Below are 16,077 nucleotides of genomic sequence, written 5' to 3'. Positions count from 1 at the left end.
TGAAAACAAAGGAACTGGAACCCAATAAAATCACGTTATTCTCAGAAAGATGAGCTAGGTATTTCGATTAGCCTCTAGAAAATACACTAAACAACGCATTAGTTCAACGCAAAATGTAGATCAGTGGCGTAGCGTGACTAGATTCGGAGGATTCCTTTCCAGCAGGGATAAGTAATTCGGCGAAAAAAATAGATAGCGGCATGAGCACAGCTGCATCGGTAGAAACATTTAATGACGAATTAGCCTTAATGAGGTTTTGAGAACCATCATAGAACCTAATAACTTTTAATTTGGTTTAATGATGGTTTAAGAATCTCTTCTAGTCTGCTTGACTAAACAATATTTCTTGGGTAGATTCAGAATATTCCTCACCTGGAGTGAGTTGTCCGACGCAGAACACTACGGTTTATCGTATAAGGGGCTGTCCATTAATTACGTAAGGGATTTTTTACGATTTTTCGACACCCCCCCCCCCTTGTAAGATTTTTTGTATGAGAGCCCAAAAATTTTTGTATGGCTCGTAAGATTTTTCAAACCCCCCCCTCCCCCTATAAACCCTTACGTAATTAATGGACAACCCCTAATGTAATAGAGAAACAGATTTTTTCGTAGTTCCTAAATTTTGTTGGAAACCGGCGGAACAGGTGCACAGCGGAATGGCCTACGACGGAAGACAACCGACTAGGGACCAGAGATGGCATGCTCCTCAGAGCACTAAGTGAGAAGATAAAAAATACACATTACACACAGCCAGCAAGATGAGAAAGAGTGCGTGTAACAATTATCTTCTGCGTGGTCCGACTGCACGCACTCGGCATCGTCGTCGCATCGCGCACGACGGTGAGCGCAGGAAAGCAAGAGAAAGTACAGTCCAACACACAGCTCACATCGCAGCGCTGCGCTACTCTGTACTGCCGAGAGCCTACAACTTGCAGCTCAGACAGCGCAGATGTGTAGCAAATTGTTTGAAATGAGCGAAGCTCACGCAGAAGAAGTTTGAGCTCTGCGACGTCTCACACAGCTGGTGTGGCAACATACACATTCGCACTCTCACGCAAAGCTTTACGGCTGAGCGATGTGTGTTTGTTGCCGGTCCACATTCGTAGCAAAAAAGAGCGGCGCTCATTTTATTGAAGATGTGTACGCAGAGCTGTTTATCAGTGTATCTATGCCATCTCTGCTAGGGACTCGCGCGATCGCAGAAAGAAACAGCGGAGACTCGTCAATAAACACTTTTATTGGTACGCGGTTCGATGTGGAATGACAACAAATGAACGACACACGACTACTCTAGTTGTTTATTGTTTCTCCCTATCGTGCCGTCCGCTCGGCTGCTTACCCGAATGTGCATTGGCGGCGGGTGAAAATATCGCCCCCCACCAACAAATTTAACTGAGCACATTTTTGATTCTTTATATTTCGTAAAACTTCCTTGATTATCTCCACTTCAATCTCACGCAATTCAATTGTTCTTTAATTCATCAAAAGCACCTCGATTATCCATGAGCAAAATAGCAATTATACCGATACATAGCCACTAGCCATCATTTATTAAAGCACACTCGTTTAGCTTAAGACCCCCAAGCGCTCTCGCTTTGCATCTACACATTCAACTTACTCCTACTGCTGAGCTTTACAATGCGATACTCGGTGTGTTCTTGCTTCCGTCAATCATATCCTAGACCGATACACTCATATTCTAACTCTTTTCAGTTACCATCATCATCACATCGGCTGCGTTTCCCCCTCCTGTCCGAAAGGGGGCAAAGCAGTGCAGCATTAATGTATTTAGACTCATACCATTTGGTTTTCTGCATTTTGTTCGATTCCGTGTGTCTGAGTGTGGGAATGTTTCTGTTGGAGTGTACTGTTGTATATTAAAAGCAGAAATATCACTCAAGCAAGTTGTGGATTTCACCTTTTCCAAACTTTAGCAAGCTCTTTGTGGCGTTTTTCGTTAGCAATGCGAGCTTCATCCACCCCTGACCCGCGTCAGGGGTGGACAAAAGCCTTACCCTCCTTTTTCTACACATATTAGCGATACTGAAATTCGGCGTTTGCAATTTACTACTGTTTAGATACCAAAATGTCAGCAGAAACGTGTGAACCGAAAACCTAATCATAACACGAGTATAAGCCCTTAATCACGAGTCAACAAATAGATGTAACGATTCTATTTAAAAAGATTTTCCATGTTTCTCTATGAACGGTTTGAACTCACATACATACGGACGCTCGCATGAACGTGCCCAAACATACGAACACATACACATACACAAGTTATTGCAAATGGTTATTACTTTCATGTAGGGAATGAACGAATATTGGCGCATCCCTATAGTGATGCATGGTCCAAACGCTTGCCTGGTGACGTTCAGCTTGCTGCGAGGTGACCGTTGATTGCATACCCGTAGGCGTCAACGGATCATGCGTTTGTTCTAACATTTGCGCGCGAGCACGATTGAACGTCACCGACGAGCGTGGACCGTTCTTTGTTTAATCTTTCTCCTGTTTGTTTGTATGATGGTATTATAAAGTTGTAATGAAAGTTTGACTGATGATTTGTTCAGGATTGTATCAGTTGGTTTGTCGTTTTGTTTTTGCTTGTTGTTTGTTAGTGTTTGGTTTTGAACCTGGTTTTTCATCCCTGACGGCTAGAATATCTCTGAATTACCGCGAATAAAGAATTCTTTCTTAACTCTTTTGCTGATTGTTTTCTTTTGTTTTGGAACTTAAATAGGAAAGAAACGAATGGAAGATAAACTTATAATACACGATAGTGAGGTTAAAATAGCGTCGGTACTGTACTTGTGAACAAGCGATTTGGTACGCTAGTGTGATTGTAGTTCGTTATGTATAAGGTTAGGAATAGGACGAGGAACATGGCACAAAGTACACTTCTAGCGGTGTAAACACTTTTTTCAACATCAACAAAAATAATAGACTCATTTACCATTATAATATCATAGCAGGATAGTTAGGGAAGGGTTGATTTCCTCGTTTTCTTACAAGTCTGTTTAAACATTTATGAGTACGGCAGTGTTTGCTTAGCATTATAACTGTAACATTTTGTATGAGTAATCTTTACGAATATCACGCTCTAGAGTGCAACTCATTTTTCAGAAAAATGGTCTTTTGGTGCCAAGTGTTTTGAAAGGGCTCTTAGCAAAGTTCGAAAATCATATTGAAGAAAAAAAGTAAACAGAAGACTTGTAATTTCAAGAAAGGTTTGCGATACTTTCCATAACTAGTTGTAACGCTCAAAAGTTCCGCAAACCTTTCCCTCCAAACACATAGAAATAAAAGCAAGTTCAAAACATAAGAAAAATCATAACCGTTCAACGAAAAGAAAACTCACTTCAATTTATCAGCGGTAAGGTCGATCCCTTTTTCTGGCACTTCAGAATTATCCGGATCGCTAGCCGGCAGGGATAGCAAATGCTATGCTTCTAAAAATATTAATGCTGTTGGTTTCGGTTCTAGGTTTGATTTCTTTGCTTCGACTACGAGAAAGGTGATATCGTTCTTGTCGCGTGCGGCGAAGCACTCCGCTATCAGTCGGGCGACGTCCTGAAATAAGAAGGGTAATGTTAACGTAAGTTCTACTAATAGTTAGTAAGCCTGCACGAACCTGATGATGCATTCCGTCGACTTTGTTACCATCGACCTCCAGTATCAGCTGGCCTACCTCCAGTCCACCGGCATCGTACGCTGCGCCGTGTTCCTGTTGCGAGAGAGGAAACAAGTCAATTCATGAACATCTTGGATCATCCTCACAGGATCGCCCTTACGTGGATGTTGATGATCCGCGGCAGTGGGTGCTTGGTGTTCGCTCCGCCCTCGATCGCAATGCCAAGGATGGGCTTCGACTTTTTCACCGTGATGTGTAGGTTTCCTCGGTGGTCAGGTACTATGTGTGGCGGCTGGTCTTGGCTCTGCTCCAGCGATGAGCCGTTCTGGTCCATCGGTAGGCGCTGCATCGACTGTTCCGATAGGGGGGAGAGGATGAGCGCATCCATGAAGTGAAGGATGAAATATGGCGTTAGAGGGGTTTTAGTTATTTGAAAGATACATGCAAATTGCTTTATTACTGTTTATCTTATTAACAACTGGTGAAGCTCTTGAACTGCCGATGAACTGGTTGACTTTAAACTGTACTGTAATTCTATGGAATGAAGTACACTTGCAGCTAACTATTCAAAACTGATAAAAGCATCTTAAAACCACAGACAAACAGACGTAACACTCTGACATTTCCCATCGTACGCCGAATTAACGGTCTATTTAAAGATTTGATAGTTGGCCAACTGCTCACCCATGGCGCTCGCATCGTTTTTGTTCGAGTTTGACGTTTGCCCACTACCGCCACCTAGTTCATGGTCGGCCAAACTCAGTCCTTTTAGTATTGGGCGAACAGGTTTCCAGGACTATGATTTGAATCGAAAAATGTTCGTAGTGTTACGTCTGTTTGTCTGTGTTAAAACACTCAAAACCATTGTGTGGAGTTAGTCTAAAGTCTAAAGTCAGATTACACGAAGAAAACGCATGAAATCTTGACAATGGTTTTAGGTTAACTATTCAATAATGAATTTGATCTACCCGAGCAGTGGCGTACCTAAGTCTGGTACAATTTTAAAACAAGAATTGGGTTGATAATGATTACAAGGCATTTCTGAGCGTAAAATGCTGTGAACATATTTTCACAGACAAACAGACGTAACACTACGAACATTTTTCGATTCAAATCATAGTCCTGGAAACCTGTTCGCCCAATACTAAAAGGACTGAGTTTGGCCGACCATGAACTAGGTGGCGGTAGTGGGCAAACGTCAAACTCGAACAAAAACGATGCGAGCGCCATGGGTGAGCAGTTGGCCAACTATCAAATCTTTAAATAGACCGTTAATTCGGCGTACGATGGGAAATGTCAGAGTGTTACGTCTGTTTGTCTGTGATATTTTGGTCCTCCTAAACTGCAAAAAGGCAACGTGTGCGCGGCCTTCCACGAAGCCTTCGGCCCCTTCGTAATTCTCTGCTGGATATGGCTTAACCACAGAGAAACAGTCGTAACACTTAGAACACATTTCATTAAAAAAACATCGACACGAAAACGTAATCGCCCAATGCTAAACGTACTGTGTTTGACCGGGCCAAACGTCAAACAGGAGCAAAAACGATACCAGCGCCGCAAGTGGTCGATCAACCTACTACTGAATATTTAAATCAACCGTTAAAAAGGTGTTCGTGGGAAGCAATGAGAGTGTGACGTCTGTTTCTCTGTGGTTTTAGCTTGTCGTACTTCCGGAATACGAGAGTATCAATTGCAGCACTTTACGTTCTAAGACTCCAAAGGCTCTCCGATCAGCTTCGTCCAACGTCCACGATTCATGGCCGTCTAAAGAGACCAGCAGAATTAGAGTCTTATTATACAACGCGAGTGGTATTTTCGTTTGTCTCCTGAAGATTCTTCCGTTTTTTTTTGCTGGAGGTTTTCGGGGATTTCTTCAGGAACTGCATCTGGGATCCCTCTATCAGGTTATTAGGTTTCCGCAGCAGATCATTGTAGAATGACTGCAATAGTTTCTTCTGATTCTCTTGGAGTTCTTTATGAAGTTCTTTAAATAAATTATCCAGGGATTACTACAGGTGTTTCTTCTGAAATTGTTCCAGAAGGTCCTACTATGATTTCACAAGGGAATATTTCTAGGGTTTCTTCTGGACTTTCTTTTGGAATTCCTGGTAAAGCCTTCCGGGATTTTTAAGAAATAAGGAGGAATTCCAGAAGAAACTATTGAATGAATTTTTAAATAATCTATAGGTGAAATCCCAGAAGGACACTCTAGGAGTGCATCCGAAAAGAACTCCATAAAATATCCGATAGATAAAACTCTGAAGGAATCCAAGAAGAGGATTCTCGAATTGATTTTGTGTGTTTTTTAATCAGTGCACAGTGGAAGTGATTCAGTAACGGTGACAGTGCTGTGTTTGTTACCATTATTATTCAGCGCGGTAATCAATCCTTGATCAGTGGCCATGACAAACGATCTTCGTGAGCTGGAAAAGCCACATCCGGAATACGTTGGAAGGCATGAAGTACATCGTCGTGCACTACGATCCTGACCAAGTTGTTCAAGTAGCCATCCGTCTGCAGCGATAAGATGAAGTGTTCCAAGAGTTTCATGCTGTCCGTAGGAAGATAGAACTGCTGTCTAAAGATGTGTTCTCCGAAGTAGATGACGAAGTCAGTTTTGGTTGCGACTGTGATGGAATGTAACTTGAAAATGGCTTTTACAGTCTCGACAAAATTCAAATACTGCTATTTAATTTCGTAAAACGTTTCGGTCGCATATAGGACCTTCATCAGGGACTTTAAAAATGATTGTTTATTTTATTTGGTGATTATTATAAAAATATTGAAAATTAGCTATTTTTACCAATTATCACAGATTCTTTGTCCAATGTGTTCTGTTGAACAAAGGTTGTCCTGCGAAATGAATTTCTGCGAACAAAAACATACATAATTACAATAGTTATTCTTCGCAATTTTCATTCTTCCCACGAAATTTTCTTCAGTGTACTTACTCCCTCACAGCAGTTAACGGTTGGGATTCGGTAACTGTGGAAAACCCCTTCCGGAATTTTACTGCACTGGAATTTGACACCTCGCGCTCGATCGATCACCATTGCATTGCTTTCCGTGTTCATCATGTGTGTTCGTGCTATCGATCTTTGCTGCTGGTGTGCGTGTTCAGAATCATTTGCCCCATACTGGGGCAAATGATCTGCTCTCGATTAGATCCGGCCACTCTCAGGCTGAGTCAGGTGGATGCTCACCATAACAGAAGCGGTCGAAGCTTACCCAGGTAACCACTAAGCATTTGAATAAGCCGTGTATCAGCCCGTATTACGCATTTAAACTGCTTGCTGCCCTACACAAGCAGTTCGAATGCATAGCTGCCTTGAGTTAGCATAAGCTGTGCTGCTCAAAAGCTTTCGGCTGTTAATTAGCATTTCAACTGCTTGAAATGGTTCCACTTGGGAGCATACAGAATGCTTTTCAACTGCTCTTTAAATGCTAGGAGCAAAAAGGTTGGGAGATATGTTACGCATTTGGCAACACATTTTGTCTCTCTCTTACAGAGCCTATGCTTCTGTTTACAAATTTGTGCATCTTATTTGTTTCTTCATTTTCCCCTACTCATCCAAACGCACCAAAGAAAACATTACTGCAGCTGGATTGGATTGGGAACTTGTCCATAAAAAAAATCACCAATTATTTATCATTTCGTCGGAAAATATGTGCCGAACAGGTGGATGCTTTGGTGGATCATAGGATTGTTTGAAAGATTTTTAAAAGATATTTAAAAGAAGGGATCGTAATGCTCTACCACAATGAAATATCTCAATGAAAACAAGTTTTGGATGTTGAATCTGAAGCTGTTATCGAATCATTCTTTATATTGGCGATTAAATCAACGCACGCCACCGGGACAGCTTTAGCATCGTGGATCAGGAGCAACAGAATCCGAAGCAGATATGATTAATCAATCTCCGGATCGTAAGTTCAAACCTACATCACTACAAAAATCAGCAAAAAAGTACCACCTAGCACCGGCTGGAATATGGAAGGACGATGAAGCGGGGAAGCAGGCTGAGAGAACGAGAAGCAGACGTCAATCTATTTTTATTATTATTTTTTTTTGCTCGACGAGGCGTTACGCTTCTTTGACATTTCGTCACGACGTTCCTTAAGGGATGAGGTAGCACTATAGGCGCATATACGGCTAATTAGCATTTAACGCCTTGTCGTAAAGGCTACTATAATGCTGAAGGAATGCTATTTTAAATGCTTACTGGTTACTTGGGTAGTGTTAGCAACTCTGCAGTTCAGCCATGGAACAAGCGCGTCTTCTGTGGTGAAGAATTTTGTTCGGCATTTCGTTGCTTCAAGTTCCTGAAGATGAAGGCTCCAGAGCGTCTCGACGTGGCTCGGTGTAGTAAGTTATGCCTCAACTGTCTATTTGTTGACCATCCTGCGAAGTCCTGCACGAAGGGCTACTGTCACTACTGTCAGCAGATACATCATTCTCTATGGTACACGAGCCAGCAGTCATCCTTACTTGTCAAATCCTCCGTCCCGTGGCAGAAGAAACCTCCTATAGGGCACTGCATGAAATTCTCTCCTTCTCTTTCACTCTTACAGAAATTATGTAAACAACAAGGCCAAGAAACGTCAAAATCCCATACTAAATCAAAACAATGCAGTGCCCTATGGTCCACTGCACAATTTTATGCTGGCCTGCTTACTCTCACAGAAAATTTGACGTTTGAGCGATGCCGACACCTCTCAAACGTCAAATTTCGCGTGAGAGTAAGCAGGCCAGTAAAAATTCGTGCAATGGATCATAAGGCTACCCCCAAGTAACCACAGTGCTGAAGCCTTATTACATGCAGATATACGGTGTATTTAGTGCAATCATTACTTTACATGCAAACTTTAAGTTGATTTAAAGTGGAAGTGGGCAATTATAGAATCAAATTAGGATTATACTGGTATAATCTTGAAGCAGTCGCATAATTGCCCATTTCCACTTTAAATCAACTTTAAGTTTGCATGTAAAGTAATGATTGCCTTAAGTACACCGTATATCTGCATGCAATAAGGCTTCAGCACCGTGGTTACTTGGGTCTGACGCTTAATCACCTTTCTCTTTTAAGCTCCCCAGAAGGATTGGTTTGTTTTCATAGGGAAACTTTTCCCTATGAAAGCATTAAACAAAAAATTGCTATCTTCTGCTGCTGCTTGAGAGAGATGGGTTATGAACGCCACATTGCCTTATGGTGTTGGGATCAATGGAAATACATCTGGCAACACGGCCATGTGTCCAACCCACATCATTTTAACAGTGGGCTCACCGATGACAACTATGTTGTCATCGTGATGATGTTTCGCACACTCACACGAAATCATCATCTGTCATCGCCCGCTCTGCAAGATGGCCACATGCATAGAAGATGTAAATAGTTAGTCCGTGTTGTTATGTTCAATTTTAAGTTGTAAATATGCAGGTTATCAATAAATAAGATTTAATTTGTTCGTGTAATTCGTATGTATCATGTCCAAATGTACGGTTACATCATATGACAAACCAGACCGCTTGACTATTCAAGGAATCGGAGGTTCCAATTCCATATCCCGTAGACGAGTTAACGCTCGTATCCTTCCCCGGTTTAGTGATATTTCGTCGTACAATGAGTCTACCAGAGTTGACAGTCACTCTGTCAGTCCAAAGAGTTAGCTTCGGCTAATGGTAACCACTATCCAACACTAATCGTGTTGGCTATTCCACAGTTCTGTGAGCCTGGGCAGATCGTCATCATCATCGGTCCCGAGTATTTCGGCGATCTTCTCACCAAAGGTCGAAGCAAGATTAGCGAGGAGGGACCAACTCTGCAGAATACTGTATTCAGTTGGATCGTCTGAGGGTGAATTCCTGCTAATTCAGCAAGTCCAACACAATCAGTATCGTTTTCGTTTACACTAGCGGATATCCAGGACCAGCTAGTACGCTTTTGGAAGTTGGAGTCCTGCAAGTCCATCCAGTGGCATCCAGTCGGTAGAAGAATCAACATGCGAAACCATCTTCGAAGCGCAGTGACAGATTCATAGTGCCGCTGCCAAAGAAGGAATTCGTCATGCGGCAGCTTGCAGAAACTAACTTGCAGTAACTTTTTAGGGGGAGGGGGTGTCTACTAAGCCTATTGAAAAAAGTATTTCGTAATTAATAAAAATTTTAATTGCATTAAGTATCGTTATCCAGTAAATAGAAAAAAAAAATATATTGCATGTGGAGATTAAAGACAGCCTCATTTCAGAAGACATACAGCTATCGGACGCAACAACTGTATCTGAGAAAATGGTTTTGAGATCCTACGTAAAGAATAATGTATGTACTGTGTTTTGCAGACAAAAATTAATTCCGCTCAAATGCTTCTCACGACCAGTAGTTTGTTGCTTGCTATAGAGCACTGCACGCCGCTAAGGTTGCAAAGGAAATTTATTCTAAGTTTTTGGCATTATGTCATTATTCCATTTGCTCCTTTCTACAGGACTTCCTCGAAGATTTTCTTCATCAATTTCTTTAGGAGCTCCTCTAGCAGCTTTGTAAGGAATTTCTCATGGTGTTATTTATAGGTTTCCCCAACAGGAGAAGGACACCTAACATTTCCACAGAAATTCCTGCTGGGAATCCCAGAAAAAAAAAACTTCTGAAAACATTCCAAAAGGATCTGGAGAAATCTCAGAAGGAACTCCTGGAGGAATTTTGAAGGGAATCAGAGAGAAATTTCAAAAGAGGAGTTCCTTGAGCAATTCTAGATGGAGCATTTGAAGAAATCTTGAATAAACTCCTGGAATAGTCTCAGAAGGAGATATTTGTAGATTCTCAGAAGAAACTCCTGGTTCAACTTCTGAAGAAAACACGGAAGAATTTTTTGAAAAAATCTAACTTTTAAAACTAACTAACTAACTAACTAAAAAAATCTAGTAACTTTTGGGGAATCCTAGAAGCTTATCTGGATATAACTCCTGGTGAAATGCAAGAAAGAAATGCAAGAAAATGCAAGAAGATTCCTGGAGGAATTCCAGAAGGAACAATGGGAGGAATCCGTAAAGGGATTCCTTGCGGAGTTCTATGGGAATGGAGGGATGCCAGAAAAAGTTCCTGGAGGAGTCCCGGAAAAAAAAACCTGGATAAATCCTAGAAGGAAGTCCTCGAGGAATTCCAAAAGAATCCATGAAGAAATTCCTGAAGGAATCCGAAAAAGAACTCCTGGAGGAGTCCCAGAAGCATTTCCTTAGAAGACTTTTAAAGAATGCCGGTGGTGTTTCCTGCCGAGATCTCGGAATAAATATCTGAGTGAATTCCTGAAGGAAATCAAGAAGGAACTCCTGGAGGAATCCCGAATGGAACTTCTTTGGGAAACGCAGAAAAAAGTTCTGATGGAATCTCAAAAGAAATTCCGGTTCAAATCCCTGAAGGGATGTCCGAAGAAACTGCTGGTAGAAGAGAGGAGAAGAAAACCTCGAAAGAACTCTTGAAGGAAACCATGGATAAACTTTTAGAAAAACATTACAAAACAAACTCCTGGAGGAATCTCAGGACCAATAAGGAGGAATTTTCAAATGGAATCCCAAAGGAAATTCTTTTAGAAATCCCAGAAGGAATCCCAGAAGGAAGAACTAAAAAGGGAGAAATTCTCAAAAACTGGAATCCTAAAAAAAAACTCCTTCAGGGCTTCCAAGATGAGTTGCTGTAAGAATTTTAGAAGAAACTCCTGCAGGGTCCTTCAAATACCGTCAAAAAGTAGTATATTTTTATTAGTTTCTATTCAAATCTAGGACTTTCAGTGCCTGCTATACCCTCAAATACGGCGATACAGAAAAATCTGTATTGATACAGATTTTTGATGAAATGATCTGGCATCTCTGATCTGCGCCAATGCTAAACCGATTTTTATGATATTTTATGGTGTTAACTACACATAATATGCTATTCCTGGTTAAAAAAGTAGCTATTTTTGTGCACGAATCAAAAGTTATACATTATTTTGTGTGTCTCACTTTTTTCAAGTCCAGTCTATAATTTCTAGGGTATCCTAGGAAAGCAATTTCTTTCAGAAATTGCTTCCGTGGTTTCTGCACAAATTTATTCAAAAATCCCTCTACGACTTTCTCCTGTGATTCCTCAGGGAGATTCTTTTCTTGATTCCTTCAGAAGTTCCCTCTGGATACCTTCCAGGATTTTCTTCTTCGATTTTTAAAAGGTTCCATCTAAGATTCCCCCTGGAACTCTTTCCATGACTCCTTCTGGAATTCTTTCTGGGATTATAGGGATTTCTTCCGAGATTTCTCAAGGAGCTCCGGGAATCCTTCAGGAGCTCCATTCGAGATTCTCTTAATTGTTTTTTTTTCTTGAAATGTCTTCAGAAGATTTTTCTGGAAAAATAAAATGAAGGTATTCCCAAAAAACAAACCCCGAAGAGAACTGGTGGAGTAAAACCAGAAGGAACTTGTAGGGATATTTCCTCAGGTTGGAGGCGAATGAATTAAAATTAATAAATTTAAAGCCTCAAAAAAAAAAAATCCTCAGGAACTTCATGATTAATTGCATAAATTAAACCTGATTGAAGGATTCCTTAAAATACACCTGCAGGAATTCCCTTATAAAGATCTAGAGAATTTCCAGAAGCTCCTAGAGGAATATCATAAGAAGTTCCCGAAGGAATCCACGAAGGAGTTCCTGAAGAAATTTCAAAGGTAATTTCTCAAAGAAACCCAGAAGAAGTTCCCGAAAGAGCTGTGGAAGTGATTGTTGGAGGAGACCCGAAAGGAGTTTCCGATGGAATCACAGTAGGAATCCCGGAGCGAACTCTTGAAGCAATCACAGAAGCAGTTTCAGTAAGACTCCCGGGATGGATTTTTGGAGAAATCCCGGGGATGTTTTTAGATGACTACTGAAAGAAGTTCCTGTAGGATTCCTGGAAAGATTTTGAAAATATCGCGAAGAAATCACAGGACTCAGGGAAATCCGGGAGGAATCTTGCAGGGAATTCCTGGAAGAATTGCCTGACGGAATTTTGGTAGGAGTTTCTAAAGAAATCTCGAAAGAAAATCCTTAATCAATCCCAGAAGCAACTGCTGAAGGAATCTCAGGTGAAATTGCTGATATTTTTCAAGTTTTCCAGGAATACCTTCTGGAAGTAAAAAAAAACTTCTGAAGAATTCTAAAAGGAACTGTTAGGAGAATCTTGGATGGAGTACTTGGAGGATCGTTGAGGAATCTCAGAAGAATTTCCTTGAAGTCCCAGAAAAATTCTGAAAAAGAAACTCCTGGAAGGATTCCAGATGGAGCTTCTCAAGGAATACCATAAATAATCTCAGAAGGAACTCCCTGGGGTAACACAAAAGGAAGGATGCTAGGATAAATCACTATAGGAATCTCAGGAAAAAATTCTGGGTAATCCTAGAAGGAATTCCCGGAAAAATCTCAAAATTAATTTCTAGAGGAATTTCGAAAGGAATTTTGAAAGAATTAGGGAACTTATGAGATAATCTCTGAAGGTATTTCTAAAGAAATTACAAAACATAATCTCTGGAAGAATCCCGGAAGTACTTCTTTCAGGAATCCTGACAAGCGCTATTGAAGGAATCCCAGATGGAACCCTTTTTAGGAATCACAGAAGAACCTCAGAGGAAGCTTCTGAAAAAAAAATCCCCGGAAGAATCTCATCAAGAACTCTTTGGGAATCCCAGAAGAAACTTTTGGAGGAGTCCTGGAACAAATTTGTGAAGAAACCGCGAAGGATTCCTTGCAGGAATCCCGGATGTAATTTCTTTGGAAACCCAGAAGGATCTTTGCCATTAACAAGACATAGATCAGCACATTTTCCTACGTACGCGTACCCATTTAAGCGATTCCTCAAACCTCGTCACACGACCAATCAAGTCGGTCTCATTTGTGCTATGTTGGATCGTTTATGGCAAATGTCGTGTCTTTCGGAGCTAGTTAGTCGTTTGTGGGAGCAGGTACACCATGGATACCATAATTTTTTTCAGATACACTCCCAGAGAGTATTGAAAAAACATATAAGGACCGGAAAAGTTGAAATGTTGCGACGAAGAGCGTAGGGTGAGGTGGAAAGAATGGAGAAATAATTTATTTAAAAATGAGCATCTGACGTTTTCTGTTCTCTTACTCTACGACCTTGTGTTCTTTCGCCCTTTTGTCACATTTCTACTGATTGTTGTGAAAAGCTTGAATTATACTTACGTGCGAAATAAAAAGAAAATAATCAGACACAGAAGTCGAATCCAGCTCACCAGCAGTTCTGAAGCTTAATTTATTGGCTTTAAACACCTAATTTTTTAATGACTTGACTCAATATCTACCAGGCAAGCAGAATTACAATACTTCAGAAACTTTAGAACTGTGCGAATTATCAAAATGTGGTACAATTAGATCATAATGGTATACTATCAAATATTACTATTACTATTTAAAACTGAGAAGCCATAACCGTGCTTGAACTGGAGAATCGATAAATTAAGGACAATATGAAATCCAATGAAAATTTCAAAGTTATATCACGCCTTGCGTCTAACAATGGCATCTAGGATGTGATGAGATGTATTCTTAATGTAATTTAATGCACTTGAAACAGTTATGACGTGAGCTTGTAGCTACTACTCCAAATGAATTGTTATAACTATTCGAGTTTCTACTTCAAAAGTTTACTAGTAGCATGGTAAAGCGTTTGCATCAATTCGAACTCATAGAAGTCTCTAACAAATAGACAGTGAATCACGAACAGGTTTACCAAAAAACCATCACTTACAAACTAAATGTGATCTTTTCCATAGTTTAGGTTTTTCTATTTCATAGCGTTTAATATCTGGCATTTATTTCAATCTGTTCAACTGTCACAAACTAAACGTAAAAACAACAAACGGAAAAACATACAGAAACGGTCACAACACAAGACTGGCACTCGTTTGGCTGCTTCTAAACTATGCGGATCGCTCCACCCGGTCCAGCCAAGCCAGGTGAGCAGACCAAACCGCCATTTACCTGATGCCGTCTGACACCTGCATCGGCTCCTAACAGCGAACCACCTTCATCTTTCATATCAAAGCTCCTAGACAACTTGGTCGCTAGTTCCTATTTTCGGGACGACGCCGAGTTTACAGTTTTGTGAAAGTTGTTTTGTGTTTTTGGTTGTTTTTGTACAAATTGGAAGTAGAAACGGCGGGTTTTTCGATGGGGGGTAGTGTAGGAGGGCGAGGCGACGAAAGAAAAGAAGTGTTTAAATTTTTAAATTGGAAATCATACGGTTACACACAGAACTGAACTGTACAGCTAAACTGAACGGCACTGGGACAAAACATTTTATTTACGAAAAAAGGTGAGTAAAACCTAAATTTTACACTAGAAGTTGGTGGTTGTAGTATGTGTTAGGGGTTGGGTTTGTTCAAGAATAAAACCATATCGAAAATCAAACTGAACAAACTAATATCGAAAAAGATTCCTAAGGTTTGTGTATTCACTCCTGGTAAGAACTTCCTGTTGTTTGTGACTTTTTCTATCACTGTATTGAGTTCAATAGTGTTAGTGTGTGTTGTAACTGTAAAACACGATTGTTGTGTTCGTTTTCCAAACTATTGCAGTTGATTGCAGAGCTCATGACATGTGCGGGACTACATTTGTTGATCGTATGTTCTATGTACTGACAGTGATAGCAATCTACAATGTAAATCTTTTTGCGAGCTATTTAAGCATGGCACATTGGTACAGGGGTCACACATATGAATCACTTTATTTCAACCCCCTGTTTATTACCCCAGTGTTATACAAATGAGTGATTTATGAATAGTGACTAATTTTGTTCATAAATTGTGATTCTCTGTTTTCTTAAAAAAAGCAATTTGCGTTTCTCTTCAGTCTTGGGCAAGAGACACGTAATTACTAATAATATTGGCATGTTTTGGTAAGAATTGAACTAGTGACTTAAATTATTAAAATTCTAAGGTAGTCCAGGTATTCCAGGTTGATTCCTTTCAAGATTTAAGGTGGGTGTTCACTCGGGATTCCGAAGGGAATATTCTCGGGATCCAAAAGGATTCATCACAGGATTCCTGAAGAAATCCACACAAGATTTCACAAATTCTCACAGGATTCCGAAGAAAATTCCTACAGGATTATGAGGGAAATCATCTCAGGATTCTTAAAGGAATTCTCACAATAATCCTAGGGGATTGCGTGGCAATCCTCAAAAGATTCCAAAGAATATCCTCACATAATTCCAGGGAGAATCCGTACAGGATTCTAGGGAGAACCCAACAGGATTTCAGGGAGAATTTTCACAGGATTCTAGAAAGAATCCTCACATGATTCTAGAAAGAATCCATACATGATTTCAGGGAGAATCTTTACAGGATTCTAGAAAGAATCCTTACGGGATTTAAGAAAGAATCCTTGGAGGATTCCAGAAAGAATCCTTTCAGGATTCTAGAAAGGA

The 16,077-nt window shown here is 40.4% G+C and overlaps 1 protein-coding gene across 6 annotated transcripts in view; it reads right to left on the bottom strand.

Annotated features, from left to right (window-relative positions):
* Window positions 1-1,219: 1,219 nt before the first annotated feature.
* The window catches only part of LOC109397126 (whirlin), a 343,758-nt gene continuing 328,900 nt past the window's right edge, over window positions 1,220-16,077 (bottom strand). For all 6 annotated transcript variants that reach the window (XM_062855530.1, XM_062855537.1, XM_062855532.1 and 3 more), the window contains 3 exons: window positions 3,792-3,983; window positions 3,632-3,724; window positions 1,220-3,570 (listed from right to left, as the gene is read on the bottom strand). In XM_062855530.1, coding sequence (XP_062711514.1) covers window positions 3,442-3,570; window positions 3,632-3,724; window positions 3,792-3,983 — 414 coding nt within the window. In that variant the 3' untranslated portion in view covers window positions 1,220-3,441. The remainder of the gene's footprint in view (window positions 3,571-3,631; window positions 3,725-3,791; window positions 3,984-16,077) is intronic.

This window comes from Aedes albopictus, chromosome 3, assembly GCF_035046485.1.
Source record: "Aedes albopictus strain Foshan chromosome 3, AalbF5, whole genome shotgun sequence".
NCBI lineage: Eukaryota > Metazoa > Arthropoda > Insecta > Diptera > Culicidae > Aedes > Aedes albopictus.
This window is presented reverse-complemented; position numbering and strand designations above follow the sequence as displayed.